This window comes from Sander vitreus, chromosome 19 (assembly GCF_031162955.1).
Source record: "Sander vitreus isolate 19-12246 chromosome 19, sanVit1, whole genome shotgun sequence".
NCBI classification, from domain to species: Eukaryota; Metazoa; Chordata; class Actinopteri; order Perciformes; family Percidae; genus Sander; species Sander vitreus.
In genome coordinates this window covers 18503816-18527627 of record NC_135873.1, presented here as the reverse complement: position 1 = coordinate 18527627, position 23812 = coordinate 18503816, and the positions used below count along the sequence as shown (strand labels likewise).

General features: G+C 41.6%; 1 protein-coding gene across 1 annotated transcript in view; it reads right to left on the bottom strand.

Annotated features, from left to right (window-relative positions):
- adam19a (ADAM metallopeptidase domain 19a) overlaps positions 1-23812 on the bottom strand; it is a 313483-nt gene that overhangs the window by 11444 nt on the left and 278227 nt on the right. Inside the window, exons 13-18 of the mRNA XM_078275712.1 lie at positions 23196-23285; positions 22578-22773; positions 20597-20705; positions 15926-16130; positions 11969-12046; positions 316-424 (exon numbers count right to left, since the gene is read on the bottom strand). Of these exons, the coding sequence (XP_078131838.1) occupies positions 316-424; positions 11969-12046; positions 15926-16130; positions 20597-20705; positions 22578-22773; positions 23196-23285 (787 nt within the window). The remainder of the gene's footprint in view (positions 1-315; positions 425-11968; positions 12047-15925; positions 16131-20596; positions 20706-22577; positions 22774-23195; positions 23286-23812) is intronic.

Genomic DNA, 23812 nt, shown 5'->3' with positions numbered 1-23812 from the left:
CTCCTCCTTCTTGGCCTTCCATCCACAGTGAGATAGTGACCCTTTCCTACACATCTGAATGGTCTGCCTGTCATGTATTCATTTAGCAGAAACTTAGCCAAAAAGCTGCTGCTAGTGGCCTGCACATCCCCAACAGATAAGGTGTAAACATGATGCTGTTGCTCTGGTTTGTCAGTGAGGAAGTCTTGTTTTAGAAAATAATCTTAAAACAGTTTTATGAAAAAGAAAACCTGCAATATGATACACATTTACCCATTTTCTAATGTATATCATTAGTGTGCAGATGCAGCTTGGCACAGTGTGTGTGTGACTCACTGTCATACTGGACAGGTCCACTGTCCACGCTGCCGCCGAGTCCTGGCTTCTCACAGAAGGGTGGTGCCCAGCCGCGATTACAGTGGCAGTTCCCGTTACTGTTACACACCTATGCACACACACACACACACACACACACACACACACACACACACACACACACACACAAATGGAGCAGACTGCAGAGCACTGGCAATGATAGCTCACATTTGTGTTTCCTTTATCTCTACCTTTGTATGTACAATTGTATTTATCTTTTTGTTTTTGACTCTTTAAGTGATGGAGTTTATGTTAGAGCTGGAGTGTGTGCTTCTTTTGTCCTCAGGTCTTTCTTATGTAACTTAATCTAGGCAAAACAGTCAACTTCCCTGAAGCTCAAAACTATCAGAGGCCCCAAAGGCACCAGGTTTGTTGTGTGCTGATTATTCTTGATTATTTGATTAATTGCTCGTTTGTTTAGTAGTATGCACTAACTGAAGAACAATATAAACTGAAATGGAATTACTTCAAGTGACTAAATGTAACTTTTGAATGTTTCTGAAACTTAATTTTTCATTTGATGATCATAAATAACCTGTAACAGCAAATTATACTAACAGTGAAAAGAACGCTAGTTTTATATAGTTTTTATTACGGTAATCCCGGGTCCAATATTTCCCATGAAGTCACAGAATGATTTACGGCAGGTAGATGGCGCTACAGAGCACACATTCTGATGGGTCACAGAATTCGGTGTAACACTGGAAAATACTGTTATATCCAGCCAGGTAAAAGGTTCTTTATATAGGCCTAATTGTGTGAATGCTGATTCAGCAGCATTCACAGTATTGTTATCCGATTCTTCAACTTTCTTTGGTCGCCTCTAACTTCTGCATACGTTCAGCTACAAAAAACATTTGTTCTGCTATTTATACTTTTTAAAATATTAAGCTGTTTAATTTTGACAGCAGGTGACAGGTCGTTATCTGATTACAAACATCAGAGATCAAGGCGATCTCCTCTGAGTTTACAAACATGGCCACTGATTAGTAAGCATGACACAGCATTTTCGCCAGACTGTCAAATTGCAACTACAGACAATAACAGTCGTTCTCTTGCCACTGTTGTAACACCTACAACATGCGCAATACATACAATATGGCTATTATTCAACTTTTAAAGATATATTAATTAAAACAATTATCACTTTTCTACATTTATTACAACTTCACCTTCTTACACATTTAACCAATCCAGTTTAGCTTTAGCATTAGCTTTTCAAAAAAAACTTTAATTATTCCACATCTTTTTTTATATTAGTGGCGTTATTCAACTTGTCACTGAAATTCATACTAATTAAAACCATTCCCTCTTTTCCAACTATTCTCACTACTAACGTTTTCTCTTATTGTAAATGAATGATTTTCTGTCTAAGCAAAATATTCATTACGACTATATGACCTCCCGGTAATGCTAACTCAGAAATCTACAGTGGGTCATCATCGTAAAGAAAAGATCTTTACGACAGCAGGTGTGGTAAAAACATTCCTGCTTTTGTCCAAAGCGGCTGCTAGAATCAACACAAACTGAAAGTTACATATAGCCCCTTTAAATAAAGGTGACTCCTACATTTACACCTCAAAATTTCAAAGTTTTCATTTATTTTAGTTCATATTATGTGTATAAAGTAGGGCTGAACAATATGAGGAAAATGTATATTTAATATGATGATAAGTTTTGAAGAGGTTGATATTTTTGAAAACTAAACAATGTGGTGTTTTCAGTCTTAGAGGGTCTAATACTAATACTAATAACTAATGTAATTACTTGTGATAAATAAACAGATATCAAAATGTACTAAATTCAGCCTTTCAGTGGCTTTCAGTATACTGCTAAACCATTAAAAAAAAAATGATAGTTACATTTTAAAGTGCAGTTTTCTACTTATACTCTCAACTCACTAAAAAAATCCCTGAGCGTCTTTCACAATGTGTGTGTTGTCACAAAGTGAAAAATGGGAAAAGTGCTTTAGTGTTGCTTTAATATCCCTTGGTGAATTTAGCAAATGTTGGAATTCACCGACTAAGTATTAGGTCGGTGAATTTACGTATCGGTGAAAGATTACGTATACTGTAATTTGAAGGTTTTATCCATGTTTTATCCATATTTCTTACTGATAACGGCAGAAAATGTTGTACCTGCAACACTCATTGCCTGCGCGTGATTTTCGAATTGTTACTTTATTTGCCTGTAGGTGGCAGAGATGGGGACTCCAGTCTGAGACTCTGACTCGAGTCGCACTTAAAGGGGCGCTATGCAGTTTTGGCCATTTCTTCGCTGTTTTCTCGCAGGTTTCTCTATAGAGCTCCCCCTACTGCTTCGGAATAGATATTTGGCAGCTCCTATGTTTACTTGTGTCTGACTCCTCGGTCAGTCTGCTGTTTCCTTCCTCCGACAATGCTTTCCTAGCTTTCGGCTTCTTTTTTTGCCGGCTCAGCCATGACGATAGTGTGAAAAACTCCATCGCTACCTTGTTAGCCGGTTCCTGAATGGGTGTATGTGTGCAGTGCCGTGAATCAATTCGTTATATCACGCGATACTTCCTGATGCTGAGGCCGGCAGCTCGCCGGTTGGTGTATTAACTTTCAATACAGATGTTCCCTCACACTTTGAACACTGAAAAATGTAATGCATGATGAGGTTGGGCTTTACAGCCGGTTAGTAACACAGACAAACATGTATTCTTTGGTGCAGATACCAAAATGTTGAAAAAAAGAGTTCTTAAAGTTTCTTCAGATTGTATTGCAGTAGACCCCATAAAGTTATCCTACAACTGATTTTGATACTGTACTGTATGGATGGTAGCTACAGGACATGCTTTGAATTCATAAGATTTAACAATAGTTAGGGACAGATCAGATGGCCAGAGACTTGAGACTTGGACTCATGGCCAAAGATTTGAGACTTGACTTGGACTCAAACTCAAAGACCTGAGACTCGATTTGGACTTCCAAAAAATGACTTGTGAACATCTCTGGTAGGTGGTAGCATCGACATGTGCAGACATCCAGTATGCACTCAAAAACGAGTTTCTGATGACGAAACACAACTCAAAAATGTGCATATGTTACATGGCTAATGTGTGTGCCAAAGGCCATAAAGGTTAATTGAACCAATCCAGTACTGCTGCTGTATTTTTGTTTTGGAGGGTCCAATAAAAAAGAAAAAAAGAAACTAACTGAAGCTCAAACCCCCTCCCCAATCCCAATAATTTTCATGCAGTCCCTCTGAATAAAAATTACTGCTAGCCATTTCACCACAACAGACCTTTGAGTAATGATCAGTAATCTACCACTATTGAGACTTAGTTAAAGAGTTGAAATGTAGAAAAAAACTCCTTTTACTTCACTACATTTGGTAAATCACTTCTAAGAGTTTTTAATTAACTTGTCTTACACTTGTGAAAAGAAACTTATATGTAGGATTAGCATTTAAACTTGATTAATATCTCCAGACATCTTGTGTATTTCACCAATACTAAATGAAGGAGAAATTACTGCCATGCTCAAATTACAACGATATGTAATTATCCTATCCAACCGCAGGGTTGTTACTGATTCTTATAGTTCTTTTATTTTAGATTCAGGAGGCCAGGTGTAGTTTCCTTTTAGTTTTTGGAGAGCATATGTTTTTAAGCATTTTTATACAAAGATAAGAAGGGAAAAGCTGTATGAAATGAAATGCCATGACCTTGATTTAAACACATCATCATTGATGTATAACATATCAATCAGAATTCTAAATCTCCAGAATATCTAACATGTTTTAAGCTTCTTTAATGAAAATATCCTGTATACATTTAAAAAATAATAATTGCAAACTAGTAGTGCTCTCAGAAGCAAGTAGTACTTCCCCTGCTCATTATTCCGGTTTATTTGCATGGACATCCAGCACACTCCAAAAGCCTGAGGTTCCACATGAATCATATGATAATGCTAAATTAAAAAACACATCCTAACACAGTAGGAGACCCTAAACTGGGGGAAGGAAAAATAGTCTATTTAGAAAAATCCTGACTCAAAGCCACTTTCATTATACATCTACTGTTAGTGAGAGGAGTGAACAAAAAAGGGACAAACATATAACAACATAGTGAAGATAGAAGGAGAAGAGGATTAAAGGAGGAAAGGATATGTCTATGTTTTTTTTCTCGCTGATAATGTTTCAAATCCTAATCAAATAATAATGCCTGGTAAGCCCATTTCTCATACAGTAGATGGGGCAAACAGAGACTCAAGTCTTTAGGTTGGGTTCGCTTCAAATGCTCAGGGTCACAACAAGCTACTGAGCAGTCAAAATACAAACTAGGCCATGCCAACAAGGGTTAGACTCATACGTATGTATGAAAGTAACCTCCTTTTCTATTGCTTGAAATTGTGTCCTCGGCTTGCACGTGAGCTCCAACAAGCACAATTGACTGTGTTTGTTCAGTCAACAATTCACTGTAAGTCAGTGAGGATTCATCATAATAATATTAATACATTTTATTTATATAGCACTTAAAAACAGATGTTACAACGCGCTTCACAAGACAATTAAAAACAGATAAATGAGGCAAAAGTAAAAATAATTATTGAAACAGAGCAACATATATCAATAATAGTATAATAATATTAAAACAAGGCGATAGAAACAAATGTATATAAATTTCATGAGTTTGGGAGCTCTGACAGCATAAGCCTGATCACCTCTAGTCATAAAATATGACCTGGGAACTTCAAAAAGTAGCTGACTAGATGATCTCAGATAGTGTTCAGGCCCCTAGGGTGTTAGGAGATCAATTATATCATGTTTTAGTTACTGCAGTAGCAACTCCTAATGGATGGTAGCAGCCAAAAATACAACAAACTGCTTATTAAATTAAAAAAACTGAAGGGAAATTATTACCAACATTACTTTGCTGTCCCTCCCAGTTCCAGTACACCTACCCCAAGACAACAGTAGATTTAGCAGGGACAAGGACTGCAATGCAGCAGTGTTAATTTCGTTGACAAAGACTATGACGAAAAATATTCGTCAACGAACCTTTTTCACGGACGAAAACTAAATAAAAACTAAATAAAAAGTCAGATATGATGACGAAGACTGAAGAAATATAACAGACACTTTAGTCAACAAATAAAAATGAGATGAAAATGTTAGGGAGGGACGAATGGAGAAGAGATCCAATCAGAACCACTCTTTTTTGTGGGACAAGTTGGGAAGAAATCCAATCAGAGCGAATCTTTGAGGGTAGGTTGATTTATGCGGAAGCAGCAGAGCCGTTTTAAAAAGCCGCGGCAAATGCAGGTGCAACAGCTAAACAAATGCAGCAGCAGTTACACAAGAGGACGAGTTTGCAGAACTTTGCACAGTTTCGAGGACGTTTTCACAACAGTAGTTGTGTTTAATTGCACAGTCTTAGTTACACAGCTTTGGCTGATTTCAGTTGACTTCGCTCGTTAGCAACACGCTAATGTTTTGCAGTGCACCCGGTCCGAGGGCAATGACATGTCTCATGAACAACAGAAATGTCAGAGCTAGGTCTAGGACGGACCGTTAAATCTGTGTCTGTATTGCATATTCAAACCTTAATACCATTCCATAACAGACTGATGGATACTGCCAATGACCAAAAATTCTGAAGAAACATTTAGTCAACTAAATCCACTGTAGATTTAGTCAACTAAAATCTGCTAATATTTAGTCGACTAAAACTAGACTAAGACTAAAAGATGACTAAAATAAGACTAAATGGTGTGTTATTCAAAAGACTAAATCTGAATTTGCTGTCAAAATTAACACTGCAATGCAGATGGAACTGGGTCTTCCAAACTGGCACAAATTAGGGTAAAATATACAAAATAAATACATTTTCTAAAAAAAACACCTCAAATCTTTAAAGGTGCAATATGTAATACTGACAACTAGTGCTTAAAATAGTTACTGCAGTATAAATTCAAAATACTGGAGAGAGTCGTCTCCCTCGCCCCCTCCTCCCCAGACTTGAAGTTCACGGAGGTTGCCAGGCTGAGACTGCAGCATTCACAAAGACGCTTGTCCCACATAGCCAGACATTACTTCACAGCACAGTGGAGTAGCTAACGTTAGATGCTGGCTATATTGACAGTCATAAAAGCCCGTGCTCACAAGGAGCTCTGTACCCAACAGACACACTTCCTATGTTTAGAATTATGGTAGGAACCGCTTAAAACAACAACCTCGCCATTGTGTTCATGACAGTGTCATGTCACTCTTATGTAGATACCTTCAAGTGAAGTGTTACCAAATTAGCTACGGTAGGAACCGCCAAAAATAACACTACCTTGCTGTTCTCTCCACCCGACTGAACACACTTTATTGGCTTAGAATTAACTATTGCTAAACACACTGCAAACTCAGTCCTTTCCAATTTACAGCTCTTGACTTAAAATAACTCACCAGCTACGGCCGCTGAACAGGCTACATGTTGTAAACAGCCGTGGCCCCTGGCCTGGTCCTCCGTTAACTTTAGCAGTTAGCAGAGTTAGCATGGCAGCATTAGCCAGGACCAGTCAGGATCACTTTACTGGCTGTGTCTCAATTGTTTTTGCAAGTAACCAACTCGGGTACTGTAGCTATATAATTACACAAATGTTGAAATTACATAAAATACCCGTCCCTTGTAGCCGTGATAAATTAGCCTGAAGCTAATGCTTAGCTACCTGTTCAGGAAGAAATTAGCCAACTCTGCGTCCTTTTGGGCTCTAAGCTGTCTCCACCTTTCAAATACATCTCCAATATTTACGTCTCTGGTCACGCAACTGTTAGAAACATGCAGTTTTTTTTTTTTTAGGTCGGGTAGAATCTATCTTCGTTGATCCTGTTCCTTTGTTTGCTGCTTTCATGGCTGTACTGACGTTACAACTGTAGCGTGCTGGGTTTACGTTTTTACAGGTATATCTGGCAACCCGGCCTGGCTGTCAAACTGGGCAGTTGAAAACAACACACAGGCTAAAACACAAACAGAAATTCCGCCACGGAATGCAAATTTCAAAAAGGAGAAAATAATGGCATTAGCATTGTTGTCAGAAAAGATAGTATTTCAACTTAGCATATTTCCTTAATATCTAATGATGCATTTGGGGTCATTTTTGGATTTATTAAAGTAAATATATTACATATTGGACCTTTAATGGTATAGCTCCCTTGTGACTGGCAGTGATCCAATGGGGAAATTCTCTGGTGTTTTTTTAACTTAACTGAGCAGCATGAGCGGTGACAGCTACGATGATTGAAGATTCAAAAAAACACAGCTCCCTCTAAAGACACTAAAAACTGTATACATTCACATATACAATACTCCCTAACAACTGGAAACACTCTTGAAATTCAATGCTTTTTAGTCTAAACATACCCAAATGGTGAAAGTGGTCCAAATTAAAAGTGGTACGGCTCCCATATACTTTGACACTCTGGGGTGTGCTTGATATCATTGGAAAGGTAACACTCTCAAGTTTTGGGTACAAGTGTCAGGGTGATTCTAGGCCTTACTGACACAGAGTTACAAAGCTAGAATGGAGGGGCTTACCTCTACGCACAGTCTTGGTTAAAAAATCCTATGAAACATCGAGGAAGGGATGAAGTGACCCTGCCCGGAGGAAGCCCGGGGCCCCCGTCTGGAGCCAGGACCAGATGGAGGGCTCGTCAGCGAGCGTCTGGTGGCCGGGTTTGCCACAGAGCCCGGCCGGGCACAGCCCGAAAAAGCTACATGGCGGACATCTCTCCATCCCATGGGCCCACCACCTGTGGGAGGAACCGCTGGGGTCGGGTGCGCTGCCACATGAGTGGCAGTGAAGGTCAGCGGCCTCGACGGACCAGACCCGGGCAGCAGAGGCTGGCTCTGGGGATGTGGAATGTCACCTCTCTGTGGGGGAAGGAGCCGGAACTTGTGCGGGAGGTGGAGCGCTACCGGTTAGATCTGGTGGGGCTTACCTCTATGCACAGTCTTGGTTCTGGAACCATACTCCTGGATAGGGGTTGGACTCTTTTCTTCTCCGGAGTTGCCCAGGGTGTGAGGCGCCGGGTGGGTGTGGGGATACTCACAAGCCCCCGGCTGAGCGCCGCTACGTTGGAGTTTAACCCGGTGGACGAGAGGGTCGCCTCCCTACGCCTGCGGGTTGTGGGGGGGAAAACTCTGACTGTTGTTTGTGCATATGCACCAAACAAGAGTTCGGAGTATTCGGCCTTCTTGGAGACCTTGAGTGGAGTCCTGCATGGGGCTCCAGTCGGGGACTCCATAGTTCTGCTGGGGGACTTCAACACGCACATGGGTAATGATGGAGACACATGGAGAGGCGTGATTGGGAGGAATGGCCTCCCTGATCTAAACTAGTGGTTGTTTGTTGTTGGACTTCTGTGCTAGTCATGGATTGTCTATAACAGACACCATGTTCGAACATAGGGATGCTCATAAGTGTACTTGGTACCAGAGCACCCTAGGCCAAAGGTCAATGATCGATTTTATAATCGTTTCATCTGATCTGAGGCCGTATGTTTTGGACACTCGGGTGAAGAGAGGGGCGGAGCTGTCAACCGATCACCATCTGGTGGTGAGTTGGGTCAGGGGGTGGGGGAAGACTCTGGACAGACCTGGTAAGCCCAAACGGGTAGTGCGGGTAAATTGGGAACGTCTGGAGGAGGCCCCTGTCCGACAGACTTTCAACTCACACCTCCGGCGGAGCTTTTCGTGCATCCCTGTGGAGGCTGGGGGCATTGAACCCGAGTGGACAATGTTCAAATTTCGATCTACCGGTCAGTTTTTGTTCTTACCCTCACCTATGGTCATGAAGGCTGGGTCATGACCGAAAGAACAAGATCCAGGGTACAAGCGGCCAAAATAGGTTTCCTCAGGAGGGTAGCTGGCGTCTCCCTTAGAGATAGGGTGAGAAGCTCAGTTATCCGTGAGGAGCTCGGAGTAGAGCCGCTGCTCCTTTGCGTCGAAAGGAGCCAGTTGAGGTGGTTCGGGCATCTGGTAAGGATGCCCCCTGGGCGCCTCCCTAGGGAGGTGTTCCAGGCACGTCCAGCTGGGAGGAGGCTTCGGGGGAGACCCAGGACTAGGTGGAGGGATTATATCTCTAACCTGGCCTGGGAACGCCTCGGGATCCCCCAGTCGGAGCTGGTTAATGTGGCCCGGGAAAGGGAAGTTTGGGGTCCCCTGCTGGAGCTGCTACCCCCGCGACCCGACCCCGGATAAGCGGATGAAGATGGATGGATGGACCTCAGGAGGGGGAAGCGTAGAACCATCCAAGCTGTGTACAGTAAGGATGGGACGCTGTTGAACTCAACTGAGGAGGTAATAGGGCTGTGGAAGGAGCACTTTGAGGGAACTCCTAAATCCAACTAATACGCCCTCTATGTCAGAGGCAGAGCTGGAGGATGATGGGGGATTGTCGTCAATTTCCGTGGTGGAAGTCGCTGAGGTAGTCAAACAACTCCACAGTGGCAAAGCCCCAGGGATTGATGAGATCCGTCCAGAAATGCTGAAAGCTCTGGGTGTGGAGGGGCTGTCTTGGTTGACACGCCTCTTCAACACTGCATGGCAGTTTGGGACAGTACCTAAGGAGTGGCAGACAGGGGTGGTGGTTCCCCTGTTCAAAAAGGGGGACCAGAGGATGTGTGCCAATTACAGGGGTATCACACTTCTCAGCCTCCCTGGTAGTCTACTCCAAGGTGCTGGAAAGGAGGGTTCGGCCGATAGTCAAACCTCAGGTTGAAGAGGAACAATGCGGATTCCGTCCTGGTCGTGGGAACAACGGACCAGCTCTTTACTCTTGCAAGGATCCTGGAGGGAGCCTGGGAGTATGCCCAACCGGTCTACATGTGTTTTGTGGATCTGGAAAACAATTTGAGGCCATGGTTCTCAGCAGGAAACCGATGGAGTGCACTCCACGTAGGGAATGAGTCCTTACCCCAAGTGAAGGAGTTCAAGTACCTTGGGGTCTTGTTCGCGAGTGAGGGGACAATGGAACGGGAGATTGGTCAGAGAATCGGTGCAGCGGGTGCGGTATTACATTCAATTTATCGCACTGTTGTGACGAAAAGAGAGCTGAGCCAGAAGGCAAAGCTCTCGATCTACCGGTCAATTTTCGTTCCTACCCTCACCTATGGTCATGAAGGCTGTGTCATGACCGAAAGAACGAGATCCAGGGTACAAGCGGCCGAAATGGGTTTCCTCAGGAGGGTGGCTGGTTACTCCCTTAGAGATAGGGTGAGAAGCTCAGTCATCCGTGAGGAGCTCGGAGTAGAGCCGCTACTCCTTTGCGTCGAAAGGAGCCAGTTGAGGTGGTTTGGGTAAGGATGCCCCCTGGGCGCCTCCCTAGGGAGGTGTTCCAGGCATGTCCAGCTGGGAGGAGGCCTCGGGAAGACACAGGACTAAGTGGAGGGATTATATCTCAAACCTGGCCTGGGAACGCCTCGGGATCCCCCAGTCGGAGCTGGTTAATGTAGCTCGGGAAAGGGAAGTTTGGGGTCCCCTGCTGGAGCTGCTGCCCCCGCGACCCGACCCCGGATAAGCAGACGAAGATGGATGGATGGAGAAACCAGTGGTTCTATTTCTTGTATATTCATGATCTCTAGAAAACACAATTAACCATGTTGCCAGTGGGAAGCCAGTGAGGGATATGTCCTCGTCACTACACTAATGCGCTAATACTGGTGACAGAAATCACCAGGAGGCAGTAGGTCATCAGTCAGCTGCCATAAATCTGGCCAGTCTGCAGTATTTATTTTAGCAGCCTGTTCTCACAAACCATACGTTCGAAAAGCTATGAAAAGATAAGCACTGTAATTAGTATGATTTCCACGTTTCTTTTTTGCTCTGTGCACCACATTGACTGCTGCTGTATAAGAACGCAGCTAGGGAGGTGGTTGGGGTGGATGGGTAGGTGTTAAATCACAGGACGTTCAAGCCAGGGAGCAGAGTTCGCTTCCCGAGGGAAAACAAAAGATTTTCACCCAGTAAATGCATGTTCCTTAGTGTTTTAATACAAACCATGATCTTTTTCCTAAACTTAAACGTTGTTTTGGTGCCTAATCTTAATGCTCACTTTTTCTTGCCTAAACTTAACCATAATCTCCGCTGAAATGACAGACAGCTCATGGTGCTCTGTACCGACTCGCATTCACCTATGCTCAGGTAACTGAACCACCAACAACGACCGGCAGCTCACGATGCTCTGTACCTGGCTCACAGACACCAATCTCGACTAACTGAACCACCAACTACCGCTGACCTGATGGAGCACCATGTGAAGTACTATAGCCGGTGTAGCTTAAAGTAACAAGTGTTTAAGCCCCAAACACTTCCACTCCACGGAGCTTGGTTACCGACTCATAAACAATGTATGATTCCCTGCTTATCTGCCTAAGGCTTGCTTGTACTGCTCCAATGAATAGTTCATCACTTCAGTTGCTGTTGTATTCCAGCCATCTATTTTCCTGCCTTTTACAACAGTCTGGTGACAGCGCTGCAAAGCTCTACCTTTGCCCAAGGACACAGTGTGACAATAAGATTAGGCAGCCGTGATCAGCAGCTAAGTGAGTTGAGTCTGTTGCATGGCTCTGTATGCTGTATGCTCAGTGTGTGCGTGCCTACCCCTTTGCCGCGACAGCGTGCAATGCAAGTCTCCAGCTCGGTAAAAGAGGCATTTTGGCATCGGCGGTCTTTGCACACCTGTGGCAACACAAGAAGAAGATCACATACTGTGTTAGAGATTACAGTGCACACTCACACAGATATACATACTTTGATCTGCCTTCTGCCAGTGCCCTTGGGCTTCGGAACAACCTGGCTGCCTGAGGAGATTGGCCTAGCAGCATCAGTATTCTTTTTTAAATCACTTCCCAAATCACTACTTTCTCAGACTGGCTTTTACAGCTTGTAATGTTGTTTATTGAGCTGCTTTTACCAAACAGATTTGGTCTCTTCTGCTGCTCTAATACTCATTTTAATAACCATTTACATCAATAATGGAGAGAAAGGGTTAGGGTTAGTTCAGTTAATTCATGCTTCCTATTTATAATTTCTGAACAAACTTAAAAACATTTAGAAGCTGAGCTGTTATTCCTGTGACAGGGATTGATTTTAAGTACTGTATATCCATTGTCTGGAAAATTAAGGGTTGATTAGCTGCACATTTATTTATATCATTTTTAAATGTTGGGGCTTGAGGTGGGGTAACAAGTCATTACCAGTCAAAAGCCTCCAGTCCAAGTGAAGTCACAAGTAATTGGTGTTAAAGTAATAATTTGATTTTCATTTAAATATGTTTGTTCGAGTTTAATTAATTTGATGATTTTAAAAAGAACCACATATACCACTGCACAGCAGACAAAAATCACAGAGGATACAAACACAATAAAGACTGTAGGCTTTTTTTCATTGTGGTTCTCTAGTAAAACACATATTACGTCACAAGATAAAACAGCACAAGTACAGACAATACAAACAACATATAATAGCAGGCGGGGTAGCTATGTTAACATGCTTTTTGGTTTCTTTGTCATAAAAGTAAAACATTTAGAATTTAAATTGAGAATGCCACATGGTACTTTGTAACCATTTCTTTAAGGCCACTTTACAACACTGTAGACAAATGTTTTCCTACCTACACTATTGAATAGGAAAACAATCTGTCAAGCTACCTCTTGTAAAGTGGCTATTATTTCTCTTTGTAGTGAAAAATAATTATTTAACTACTTTGGTACCATGTTTTTTTTATTTATTTTATATTTATCTTTTTACTATTTTCTAAGTGAGCAGCATCTTCATATAAGTAATTTTTTCCCCACCGTCAACCAGTTAAGATTTTTTAAATGAACAAGTTAGTCATCACCAAATTAGGTAACACAATAGTGATAGAGCCTAAGGCCCACTGATGAAAGCACTTGCATTTGCAGTATGATAATGACTTTGGCTTAGCCTGGGTAAACCCTGACAAACTTCCGGCAAATTTGAGATTTGCTCTGCAAGTCAGTGTGGCGAAAAGCCCATTCAAACCCATTTCCAATGTCCCCAAAATCGAGGCACCAATCACAACCGCTGAGGCGGGCTTTGCACCAATCACAACCGTTGAGGCGGGCTTTACGCGCCGACGATAGCGCAGCGATGGCAAGCAGCTTTTTGTTTACATTCAACATGGCGGCTACCGAAGCGCAGCGTCACCTGGATCATTGGTCTGATTGGTTGGACTATCCAATGCGCCCAGAGGCATTTGAGCGGCGTCTGTTGGTGACGCCCCTTTGGAAATGAACTTTCAATGAACCTTTCCCAGACCCACTCTCAGTTACAACTGAGAAGGGTCTGATGTCAACCGGGCTAGCTTTGGCCACATTCCCAGGAAAAATCAAGACAAGGCGACACTGTTTGGATCTCAGAATTGAGATCCAAAAACACACGTTCAATTACTGCTTATCGCTATAGGTGCCGCCGAAGAGAACAAAACTGAGATTGTATTAATTCTTTAAAGTTATGTTTTTTTATGCATGACCGTATTACATTTTATAAGCTGCTTTGATTTTTATCTTGTGTCTGTACCTTGTTTCTGTCTTGTTGATTTTATTCCTGTATTAATCTTCCCATCTCAAACTCAGAGAAAAGTGCATGAGTGCATTTAAAAAAATGGTATTATTCCTTTTACAGAGGTCCCTGACTTTAACATTACACTGCTATAGTTGCTCTGTGATGTGTAGAAATAATAAAATAATTTGCTGTGAACATTTAAAAGCTTTGTGAATTCATGGAATCGGGGTAGGGTTAAACAACAGCAGTAAAAAAAGTATTTTTAAGTCTTGTTGGAGGCATCTCTTGCAAACTGCAGGTCCATCACTGAGTTGTATACGCACTAATATTAGTATTTGCGTTAGTACTGTATCTCCTGCTCTGCCTGTTGTTGTTGCTATACTATTGTTAGCATGGGAATCAATTTAGTGTAGGTGAATGTGTGACTGTATGATTAGAAGCAGCACCTCTGTGCTATGTATGCATTTATTGCTGAGAAAAGGCCTGTTCAATGTGATGACTCAAAATTCATCATGCTGGATGGCAGACAATATTCTCTACTGCCTATTTATAATACATTACTCATGCAGCACTATTCAGTCCTTTCAGTGTACCCGCACAATAGCTGAAATGGAATTCAAGTGGCTGGAGTGTGCTGCAGAGGGAAAGCAATATAGACAGACAGACAAAAAGAATTTACTGGTGGAATGGAGAAGACTGCAGTTACTCCTGTGTGTGTGAATGTGTGAGTGAGTGTGTGCATACACTGCACATTTTTATATATATATATATATATATAAAATGCATAATTCAGCACTTATTTTGTATGATTTTTGTGTGTCTCTAGGTGGGTTTACTTGGACATTTATATTCCACTCAGCATCTGACTTAAATCATTATCCGATAAAGTGCCTTAAACAAACTCAGATACAGAACAGACGTACTGGGACGTACGTGACATTTAGCTTTGTATCAAGTGGGCTGGTATTCATTATCAGAAGGAGAATATTAATGACTAATAGCAATGAGAACACGGACAAGAAACTACTATCTTTACTTGGAATAATTACGTAGGGCCATATAACTTGCCAGGAACTTGGAAGTTAGGCTTCACAAGTGGTTTCCATGAAGCCAACATCTGAATTCAGAACACTACAGTTACTGTAGGTTGGGGAGGCCAATCAAATTCCAACCCTTCCCTTTGTTGGATTCACATAGGTTAAGCTTTCAACATTTATGTAACTGAAATTGAAAAATAACTCATCTCTGTTAAGAACAAATCGAAGCTTTCCCAGATCATTAAGCAAGCAAGTAAAATAACTGGACAAACCCAAACTACATCATCATCAGTACTTTACACCCAAGCAATGAAAGGAAAGCCAATCACATGACAAAGATCCCACTACCCCTGCATAACTCTTTCCAGTTACTACTATCAGGCCGCCGCTATAATATTTCCCCAACCTGGATCTGCAGCCCCAACTACAGTACACATAATACAGCTACATCATAACCTTAAATGCATTGGTGCATGTAAACACACTTTATCCCATCACTTTAACAGGAACTTGTGTCTTGAGCTACGATAGCCTTTGCAAACAGAACCACAGTAGAAAGGATTAAGCCAACAAACTTGAGAGATCCAAAAGAAATGTCTTTCGAAGAGGTAGTACATCAGTGTACAGATAGAGCAGAAACCCTGCTCTGGCATTTGTTCTTTTGGCTTGAGAATAAAGCTTTAAATCCTTTGTGACTAAGGTGTGTTGCGCTGCCAGTTGCCTTCTCTCTGCACCCTCTTCAATTGCAGGCAAATTCAAAATACCAGGCAGGTATTCATTTTCTCGGCAGGTGGCCAGATACAGTAATTTTTGAGTCAAGTTTTGGTATTGATCAAAAAACCCTATTAACTTTATGGTCATTCCATGCTGTGATGCAGGAAAAACTGTTTATGTAAACTGTTGCACTATTCATCTATTCAATCATGACATAGTATAATAACTATATTAGCTAATTAGTTACTGACTCCTAAAGCCCAGCCCTGTGCGGACCAACCTTGCCCTCTCCACACTTGGTGCCGGTCATGACAAGGCCGGGGTCGGGCAGGTCGCCCTGGCCGTCCTGGGTGCTGTAGACGTAGGTGCCGCGGCACTTCACCTCAATGCCATCTGTCTTGATGGTGGTGTCGATGGAGACGGCGTTAGTGCCCTTGGGCTTCTTGGCTGCACTGTGGCACTGGATCTTACCACACTTGGCATCACTGGGCAGGAATACAAGCACACACAAAGAAACATTTGTCCTATACTTTTGATACGGGCCAGTCGTTAGCAACTCTGCTTTACAGACAAACAGCCTCACACACTCTCACTGAGCCTGGCTGTCTGCTGAGCAGCTCCAGTGGAGCAGCAGGTAGCATGGGTAGACTGCATTTCTCTTTACCAATATTTATCAGCCAAAGTTTGACTTCCGTCAGTGAATCTGTGTTGTGAATTACCAGCTGCTCCAGCACACGATGGCAGTTTGTTTTTCCAGTATGAGCCTCACAAGCCATAATTCATCATTTAAGTCTGGTGATATTCCACCATGTGCAGAGCCTAACCTAACAATAACTGCATGTACTAACATGTATTGTGTGTATAGATGTACTCCTGCTTGAGTAATGTTTATTAAAATTAGTGTCCAGCTGTTTAAGGTAATTACTGGAAAAAAACTATGCATTTGTGAGGCGTTTTTAAAGATTTACATCATCAGCAGAAACCAAGGTGCAGTGAAAATGTGTGTGTTGACAGCTCAGCCTCTGACTAATCTCAGAACCCAGGAACTCCAGTAGAGTCTTAAAGCATCAGGACTAGGGCATATTAATCACTCAAGTTGAAATTTTATCAACTTGCATGGATGTAAGAGTAATTACTTTTTGTCATTTCTGATCTACTACAGCATATAAACATAGATTTTGTCATTTTGATTAACAAGTCTTGAAAAACAATAATTATTTTCTAATTGGCTTTGAAAATTCCACTTTATGATCTACATAATACAATACATTCTATAAGGCTATACTGACAAAGAAAACACAAATTGTAGTATTGTAGTCATATATTGTATACCCCACATATTGTAGATCCATCCTTAATGCCAACACTTTATTTGTATTTTTTTTTAACATATCTTTATTGAATTTCCAAGGGGCACATACAACATAAAGTAAGACATCCACAGAGTAAAAAATAAAGCCCTCCTTTTAGCCCACTTAAAAACAACTAAGACCAAAAATAACAAAAAAAAAAAGGGTCCGTGCACCATCCTCCCCAATATAGTCCAAGAAGGGATCCCAGATTTCGAAAAAGCGAAAAGAGACCCAATGCTTTAGGATTTAACCCCAGAATACAGCTGACAGGAGTAAGAGCTATTTTTTTCTTGTACATCAATTTCCTTACATATTTGACCCAGAAGTCATTAATGAAGGGGCATTCAAATATACAGTGGAAATATGTACCTTCAGAAATCTTACATTTATTACAAAATTTCGAGAGCAATGGGTTAAACTTATTTGTTTCATCGGTGTGATTTGGAGCCTGTGTATGACCCTAAATTGCATCTCCCTGACTTTGTTGGGAAATAAGCAACCTGCAGGGCCTAACCCCATCCCACACATCGTCCAAGATAGTCTCCCCAAAATCCACTTCCCAGAGAGATCTGACATGAACCGTACAATCACTGGTTGAAATTGACATGGCCTTGTAAAACCTGCTAATAAGTTTCCTGGAGTCAGGCTTCTGGACAGCCTTCTCCATAACTGAGATGGAAACCCATTAGGATACAACTTAGAATTAGAAAGAATGAAATACCTAAAGAAGTTATTCTGCGGAAGATTGTACTCGTCTCTGAGCTGATCAAAAGACAACACAGTGCCCTCTGTCAGCCAGTCACCCACAGTCTTTATACCCCTACTAAACCACATTGAGAAGGCTTGGTCGACCAGACCAGAGGAAAATCTGGGTTCAAATGAACAGGTGTGAGGAGAGAAAAAAAAACTTGGTCTTCTAACTTTCTTATCATCCTCCAGACTTTTAAAGTATTCTGTAAAATAAAATTGCCCTTTAAATTAAGGCGAGCCCACCCCTTAGATGCATATAATATATGATGCAAAGACGTCACTGGGGCAGCCACTTAACTAAGCCAGGTGGATTCAGCGCCCTTTTCAAACCAGTGCCAAGTATAGGCGCAAAGAGATGCTAACTGATAGCGCCTAAAATCCGGTACTGACAGGGCCCCTTCCTCGAGGGGGTGCTGTAGTGTAGTAGGTTTCAACCTGGCTTTCTTGTTCTTCCAAAGAAAGGAAGTCAAAGAGCTGTTTATAACAGAAAGTGATTTTCTTGGGCTGGGATAATTTGGAAAGGATACAATAACCGTACCCTACCTAGGAGAGACAGTGGCAAAGCTGTCCATTGGGCCAGGTCTTCCTTAATCTTACCAATTGCAGGTACAAAATTGGCTTTGTAGAGGCCTGAGAGTAAGGGAGTAATGTGTATGCCCAGACAAAACCGGATGGGGACCAGCGGAGAGGGGCAGAGCATTGCGGAGACCAAGATACATGAGAAGCGAGGGGCATAGCTTCAGATTTAGAGTAACTAATTTTATAACCTGAAAATCTGCCAAAGAAATGAATTATGTCAACAACCCGTGTGATAGAAGATTCAGGACTGCTTAGGTAAAGGAAGACATCATCACAGTAGAGTGAGATTTTATGACACGTGGGGCCCACTTCAATGCCTGTCACCAAAGGATCAGATTTAATGGCCTCTGCTAGGGGCTCCATGGCAAGGGCGAATAAAAGTGACGAGGCCGGACAACCCTGTCTAGTGCTCCGTCTTACCGAGAACGGGGAAGACCTCAGGCCATTTGTAATAACAGAGGCACGAGGGGCAGCATATAGATAATATATAGAAATATCCACTTAATAAAGTTGTCACCAAGGTTACATTTTGAAAGAACACCTAGCAGGTAGGGCCACTCAATCCTGTCAAAGGCCTTCTCTGCGTCAAGCGAGATGACGAGAGATTTGGCCTCTGACGTTGAACCATACTGTATGAGGTTCAATAGTCTCCTTACATTATTGCGTGAGTTATGACCCAATATAAACCCAGTTTGGTCCACCGAAATTAAATCTGGAAGGACAACCTCAAGCCTCTTAGCCAGAATTTTAGCCAATCATTTTCGGTCTACATCCAGCAGGGCAATTGGTCTGTAGGAAGCACATTCATCTGAAGGTTTGCCTTTCTTTAAAATTAAGGAAATGTTTGCATCCATCATAGTGTCAGGGAGAGCCCCATAATCAAAGGAATGGAATAGCATATTAAGAAGAGGGTCAACCAACAGGTCTCCAAAAGCTTTATAAAATTCAGGGGTCAGCCCATCAGGTCCTGGGGCCTTGTTATTTTGTAAGTCACTGATAGCCTCTATCACTTCTTCACGGGTAACAGGCCTATTCAGCCTCTCTTTCTGAGTCTCAGAGGCTTGAGGGAGTTTGACAGATGATAAGAAATAATGCATCAACTGTGATCTGATTCAGAATTATATAAGAAATTAGTTGTTTATATCTCTGCTGCTATGGCCTCTTGTACCAGCACTGTTCTTTACAACTATTTCCAACACTTGTTGAGGGAGATTCCAGATTAATATGGAGATTCAGGCACGCACGCATCACAAAGAAAACAAATGAAAAAGATTAAAGAATGATGGGCAGATAGCAGCTCTGTGTACATTATTCACGTCTTAATAACAGGCACATAGTGCATTTACATATCCTCTAATCAACTCTCTGACTCACTGTGGCCGAAAAAACTCTAATGACTCCGGTGAGACTCCATAATGGATGTGAGCAGTGACGGATCATACGAGGCTGCCGTCAACGACTTTAATCCACAGCCTCATTTACATAGCTAAGTCGCTAATTTGACTACATTAATTAGCTCTGGCACTGTGCCATGGAATCTCAGAGACCTGTGTTGACGGTGCACAGAGGGTCTGACTTTGTGTGAGAGTGTTTGTATGTTAGGAATCATGAAAAGTTGAGCAAAAAAAACAAATGTTGCATGCTTACTGGCATCTGCCGCAGAGACCACATCACCCCTGTCCTCCAAGAACCCCCACGGCTGCCAGTAAAACACTGGATCTATTTAAAAATTCTACTCACCATCCACAAATACTAATATTACTAAATTAAGCTGCATTTTAAACTGGGCCTGCAATAACGTGTAGGGCGGCTCAAAGCCTTTATATATATATGTGTTTACCTTTTTAGTGCATAGAATACTAAGCTATTAAAATAATTGCTGGTATGCTCTAAAAAAAACCCCATCTTTTAATGTTACACATGTGGCACAGTGAACCCTCAGAATTAACTGTATCTTTGAATGGCTATCTTAGTGACTACCTTACCTATAGGCCAATCAGCCCAACATCAGTGGGGGTTTATATTTGCCAATAATATGTTGGATTCATGTTAAGACATTTAAATTTTAGAAAAAACTTTCAAAAATTAACTTTAATTTGGAGGCCCACCTAGGGGTCCCGGACCCCATGTTGAAGATCCCTGTGCCATAGTCCTTGTATCTACTACGTTGTAAGTAAAAAACTACTACTCTATTTACTGTATTGTAGAGTAAAATATGTTTTGTTTTTATATGTATGTCATGATGTGTCAGTATCACCAGCATCTCTTACCTTTTCTCACACTTCATGTAGTTGCCATGTTCATCTTTCCCACAGTTCCCAAAAGCATTCCCTGCTGCATTGACATCTTCAAAGCAGGCATCATGGGCTGGTCGGGCTCCTGGAAACACAACATATCCCATCAGACCTCTTGTACTTACTCTGGCTAACAATATTAGCAACATTCTCCTTCAAAGACAACACATGTTAACGTGCTGACTCACAAAGCTCTTGGCAAAAGATTGACACAGCTAATGCTGGTCTCAGCCACCTGCTTATCTATTGCAGACGTGATGATGGCGATCACAGTGCCCATCATACACACAGTAAAAACCCTCCTCACAGTGGAGTTTCAACAGAACTTAAACATGGCAACCCCACTATGAGATCATGATGCTGTGTTCAGTCACTGCACCAGCTGTTTACCAAGAATAGCTCCAAAGCCAACGTTTTTTTAAACAACAAAGTCACATTATTATTATTATTTCTACTAGAGTTAAATACGCAATACACAACATGTTCATAAGGCAGCTAAGCTATCAGTTTCACGCTAAACATATACTGTACATTGAGCTGCTATTTTATTAGCTACACCTAGCTAAAACTAATGCAGTCTAGCCCTGCAACATTAAAGGCAGGGTTGGTAATGCTGAAAAGCTCCGACCCACACACAGACATGCACGAGCACCGCTGCATCGCCGCTTCAGAGGAGAGGGGAACGCAATTTTACTTCATGTCTCATTCACCGATAAGGAAACACCTGATATTATCATACCAAATATTTAAAACAAACATGACTACTGTTAGCAATGACGACGCGCATTGACCTCAGACACGGGAGGGGTAGAGTTCGTGCAGCGGGGCAAGGAGGCATTTCATTGGTTCATTCCAAGTGGACTGCGAGGCAGTGATTACAGGGCGTTTTTATAAGATTACAGCAGCTGCAGAGTTATTTATTATTATTATTGCCGTCGGGGTGTAAAGACCATTTCAAACAATATAGAAATATAAAACCCTGCCTTTATGGTAGGGCCCATTAATATCAATGAATAAATAATAGAAACACCTTTATGTATAATACTACATAATTAAACAGCTCTCCAAACTACAGCCTCCAAAATGACCATGCATCTCTCTAAAACAGTTTTAACCTAAACTCAACTTTGGAACCTTCTGGTTGTTAGGTGAAAATGTCCAAATGAACAACAGTCTACAGGACAGAGAGATATAACTGACAAACATTGCTGGGGTGTAAATTGAGTTGAAAAGTATGACAGTATCAGGGCAACTGGGAGGCAAAGAAAAAATCAATCAAGAAAAAAATCTGAGAATAAAGTTGTTAAATCTTATTTAGTTAACATTTTGTGACTTTATCCTCATAAAGTTACAACTTTGTTCTTATAACATTACTGTATGAGAACTCTATTCTCAAAGTGTCAGTTTTCTCCTGGAAGTGGCACTACAACTCTTAGAAAAGCCTTGTTTTTAGTCTTTGTAAAAAGAATAATGTAGAACAATAAAACAATATGATGCACATTAAAAGTCAACCTGTCACTTTATCTAATCTATTGTGCTCTATTGTGCTGCAGAACAAACACTGTCATGCTTGTGAATGCAGCTTTCACATCTGAAAGGGAAGAAGAACAAATCCGTCTTTCTTTGAGGAGTGTTTATTTTGACAGACTAGTGCCAGCTAATGTTATTCATTGTATTAATAAACTCTGATATACAGTGCAGTAGAACTGCTGTCAAATTTGTTGGCAGTTACACTGTAGCTGAAAGCAAATTTACACCAATATATTATTATTACTATTGGTGGTTTAACTCCCAAAATAAAAGCACTGACCTTTAAAACCTTGACTGGTAAAATCCATATTTTCACAGTGTTTAAACAAAGGCGTAACACTGGTCTGAGGGCATGCACGTCTCTGTAATATAAAGTGAATGGGTTAAGTGTATAGTCTGTATTGTGTGGGGATAGACTTTTGATTACCGTAGCCCCAAAGCTGCAGGCATTGCTGTTCGTGTGTGAGGCACATGCCGTTGTAGCAGTAGGCCACTCCGTACTGACAGGAGGAGCCATCCAGCAGGTAGACGTTGGCAGGACAGTAAGGAGAGGCCCCGGTGCAGTACTCTGGCAGGTCGCATGCCCCCGCTGGCCCCCGGCACATGGTACCTGCCTGCTTCAACTGGCAGAGACAATGAACAAGCAGTGAGAGGGGAGGGAGGGAGGGGAGAGCTGGACATCTGAAACAACATGAAAATCACATCTGAGGTGGTAAATCTCAGAGGGTACTGCACCAACATTTTGTTGTAAAAAAATAGGCCTTTACGATTTCAGTTGATAGAGTGTGTAAATGGTGACTATCCACTAACAAATTAGCAATTTATTTGCATTTTTACATTGAGATGAGAGCACAGATGAAAAGTGTAGGTGTGATCTGAAGACACTGAGCCCTGCTGTGATGGGAGCTGACACACGCTGTGGGTACAGCATAAGTCAACACATTGACACGATGACTGACAGAACTAATGATACCGAGATACTACTACAAACGAGGCGAGCTACCTCCTACGCCACTCTGCCTGCATGTGTGTATGTGTTTCTTACTTTGCAGCCCTCGCAGCACACTCCATGGGCACACTGGGCCTCCTCCTTTAAGGTGCAATTATTGGCATTGCAGCAATCATTGGTGCATTCCTGTAAAGGGTCACACAAAAACAGATGAATCTTTTGTTATTAAAGGCTAATAAAAATTAGGTCTGCAGTTTTAAATGTTAGTAAGTGTAAGTGAGGTGTAATAAAACATCTGGTAAGCAGTTATACATTTTATAAGGCATTAATATGTACGTGGCATTATTAAGAGTATCAAAAGTAACGACAGTCAATTTTTTTTTTTTAAATAACAGTTATAAAGGTAAGTGAGTCATCAATAATGAAGGGTAATAAACATCCAGTCAGCCGTTATAAAAGTTAGTAAGATCTTTATAAAGGGTTATAAACATTAAGTCAGCAGTTATAAGTTATTAAGTCCTTAATAAGAGGTAATAAACATTAAGTCAGCAGTTTTACTTGTCGTTAAGTCAATAATAATGGGTAATAGAAATTAAGTCAGTCACTCTTACTCCTATGTTAGTAAGTCATTAATTAGTAATTAGCCATAAAGTCAGCAATTTTAAATGGTAGTAAGTCGGATGAAGGATAATAAATCTGGTCAGCAGTTATAC